Here is a 3,691-nt window from a genome sequence, read left to right as displayed (position 1 = left end):
GCACATAGCACTCTGATATTTCCACCTTACTTATCCAATGATAACGACAGAGACTACTCCGCTGTGACATTTCCCGGCTCATTTCGGAATTTTACACCGAGATTTACGCATTACCACCAAATCTCCTTACCTTTCCCTCTTACAGTGCGTGGTTGTCATTTTAAACACGGAACTGGAAATATGGGCACGGAACATACATGTAACTAACACAGCATCAGTATGTGTATCAGGATCATCCTCCTATCATGGTCACATCTATCAGTTCTATCTATTATTCACGATCCCGCTTCTTAAATTACCTTCCCTAATCCATCTGGTAAGAAGTAATCCATACTGGAACATTTCTGACGCAGCCAGAGGCTAGATCAATGCAACTGCTCTGTTCTTGGTCTACCTCTCACTGTCGGGACTATTTTCAACAATATGTGATTCTTCAATGAATCCATAACTGATTTTTAGGGGTGATTAAGCAAACTGACAATAATGCACTTTCTGTATCTGATATCAGTTCTTTAACAGGACTTACCTGTAATCAAACATACTGGAACACCTTGTCCATTGGGAAGAATCTTGATGTTTTTCTAGTGTTTGGCAGATGTACTGCAAGCTTTACATGTTTGTTTGTGGAAGTATGTTTGTTTCACCACTTACTGGTTGCAAACTCAGTCAGAGGTATGCTACACACAATCTCTGAGTGCTGTGTGGACATGTGCATAACTAATATCTTCTAATAATCATCCATCTTGAGTAAACACTTTCAATTCCGTGAGGGATTCCTAGTTGTTTTGTTGTTGACACTGATGAACATAGGTAGTGACACAAGTTGATGTGAAGTCTGTGTGTTCTTACCATGGTGTACCAGGTACCCCCTGTGTAGCCACAGGTTTGGCCTTCTCTCTGGCCTTCTCCTCTTCTGTCTGTTCATGTTCCGCTTCTTCTTTCTTCTCTCCCTGCAGGGATAGGCAAGTGTCAATCATCTTGGTTCAACTTTCCCCACTATAACATCATCAATTTTCATTTTTGACGTTGGCGCTGTTGAAAGATGTGTACAGTCAATCAACCCTATTTAGCTGTGCCTTGGTATAGGGGATACAATTATTACGAAGCAACCAATAGCAAAAATTACATTGTTGTACATTGTACATGTAAATCAATCATATCAAGTCAGGTAAGAGTCATATTCCAAAATGCAGAAATTACAAGTGAAATTGTTAGATCGAATCACTGTAAGTGTTAGAACATTCAGTAAGGTCAAGGAAAAAAAATGTTGTGTTTCCTGTTTCAGTCCAGAAAAAATTAGGGTCGGTAGGTAGGGATTATCTTATTTTATTTTTATTTTTTATTTTTTTTTTAGACTTTGCTGATTGCTGTGTTTATATAAGCAGAACATGATGAAAAATCGATTGTGCAATATTATATTTCATCACTCAGGTACTCAGGTGTCAGATCATGGAGCTTTAAACGGTCGATCAGCTCGAAGAACTTAACAGATGTCCCTAGCCCTTGCAGGGCTAAATTCAGATTCAGGTCCTGATTCAAGTCTACAGGTTTTCATGGTTCTCCCAGGGATTTGGGAAGAAAAAAAGAGAACAAAAAAGAATTACTAAAAGAAAAAAAATTAATCTGCACAAAATTTTTAATTGGTTTCTATCCCTTTGTTTGCCTAAAAATCGATAGTGTGATTGTATCAATTTGAAACCCCAAAAAATTAGCTAAATCGGCGATTTAAGGTTATTGCGCAATGGACGTGCCCTATGACCTTCAACCTTTGGGGGTCATGCAGGCGTCAACAGCGCCCTCCCCCATGCCTTGCCAGTCCGTTTTCGTGGGCAAATTTCTGCTTTTTTAGAGGTTTTGCGACCTAAAAACTCACATCAGAGGAAAAATACACCACAGACGACATTTTCATGGTAAATATCGATAAATGGACCAGGCATTTTTCTGTCCCGTTGCCGATTTTGCTGATTTTCGCCATGTGCTTATAATTTGTTTACGTCGAAAGCTACCTTTCCTCGTCCGGTTTTATGGGCAAATTTTTTAGACGTTTTGGGACTAAAAGACCGACAAAGGGGGAAAAATAAATCATATACATTATTTTTATGAGAAATACTGCTATCATGGACCAGACATTTTTCTTTCGCGTTGCCGAATTTTTGCGGCCGCCGCATGCTGATGGTGCAGTACGGTAGGGAATTTTCTACGATTAGTTCGTAAATGTATCGGCTTTTAAACTTATTTTCGGAGTCGATGGCTTTGTTTTACAAACAAATCAGACAAATTATTAGCGTTGTTTACACGACTTCAAAACGCTTGCGGGGCGCCCGATGTTCCACCAATGACAGCGATTCTCTCGGTAGCGTCGTGCAAAATGTTTTGGTTCAGCAATATGCAGGGGTCCACACAAAAATAAGGCTAGGGTCGGCGTTTTTTTTTAGGGTCGGTCGGGAAACAGGAAACACAACATTTATTTTCCTAGGCCTAACTGTTACTGTGTCTGTGGTGGCCTATCAATGTGATTTATGCAGCTGGTACAATGTATGTGTAAAATGTGCTAATCAGCAAAATATTACGACACTGCACATGTACACGAGTGCCCCAAGTCTATTTAACAGGAACTCTTTACGATGGGAAGTACAGATCCATCCATGCAACTCTGTTATTGGAGTTGGGGCATCCTGGTCCCAGATTTCATTAAGCTCAACCTCCCTGCGAAAATGAAACTGTGAGTGTGGAGCCACTCCGGGGTTAGTCTGATGCCTGTGGGTATTGTACAGTAGACTGAACAGCCACTGGATCTCCAGGATGGGCCATCCTCATTCCTCAGCACCCATTACAAACTTCTACTTTCACAAGTTTCAGGAATCAAATTGGAACATGATTTATGACATCAACTGTTTATATGAGCTGCTAGCAAAATGTACGTATAATTTCAAAATGCTAAATCTACATGTGATATGTAAAGAACCGTTCAGGCAGTAACACAGCTAATAAATGTATCTCATGAAAATGCGTGGTCTTAATTATGTTTTCTGAACTCAGCACACATGTACATGTGCATGTACATACATTTGTAGTTGCCTACTGGTATATGGGCTTTGCGCAACATAGGGCATTACTCCCCTTCACTTCTCCTATCAAGAATGGCCCCTTGGTAATGTTCCATCCACTATCGGAGATCAATCCATGGTGCAGCTTCCAAACCACCAACTGATCCATCTAGCCTTGAACCTGGCGCCGGGGAGATTGGATCATCTTACGTAGTATACTATAATAGTAATGTATGTAGCATACCTGATATTCTCCATCCCACAAAACATAGAGCCACGTAATAACAACCCCCAACAAAGGCACTATGGTAACATAAGCTTTTGCGTTAACTTTGTAACTGATGGGAGATTTTAAAGCCACTCCAGAAACTAATGGCTGGCCCGTGTTCCCGACAGGAAATCTATTCTTGCTTGCCAATTATAAAGCGTTCCCTCCACATCTTGCCTTTATCAATCCCGGGGGAGGGCCGGGCATTGATTTTGCCTGGAGATGCTGTTACACGCCGCTGAACAGTTTATTATGGGCTGTACTCCCAGCTATTGTTCAGGCCGCGTGAAGGAGAAGCCGGAGAGATAATGGTGATGGGATACCTGCTGTTCCCAGAGTTATTCCACAGATCAGGGACTGCATGTCTTCAGGCAGT

At 41.2% G+C, this 3,691-nt stretch overlaps 1 protein-coding gene across 1 annotated transcript in view; it reads right to left on the bottom strand.

Annotated features, from left to right (window-relative positions):
• LOC109463202 (transcription elongation regulator 1-like) overlaps positions 1–3,691 on the bottom strand; it is a 54,529-nt gene that overhangs the window by 17,624 nt on the left and 33,214 nt on the right. The window contains 1 exon segment of the mRNA XM_019759922.1: positions 850–950. Coding sequence (XP_019615481.1) covers positions 850–950 — 101 coding nt within the window.

This window comes from Branchiostoma belcheri, unplaced genomic scaffold (assembly GCF_001625305.1).
Source record: "Branchiostoma belcheri isolate BF01 breed outbred unplaced genomic scaffold, Haploidv18h27 scaffold123, whole genome shotgun sequence".
Taxonomy (NCBI): domain Eukaryota; kingdom Metazoa; phylum Chordata; class Leptocardii; order Amphioxiformes; family Branchiostomatidae; genus Branchiostoma; species Branchiostoma belcheri.
The sequence above is the reverse complement of the archived record's forward strand: the minus strand, read 5'-3'. Positions and strand labels throughout refer to the sequence as shown.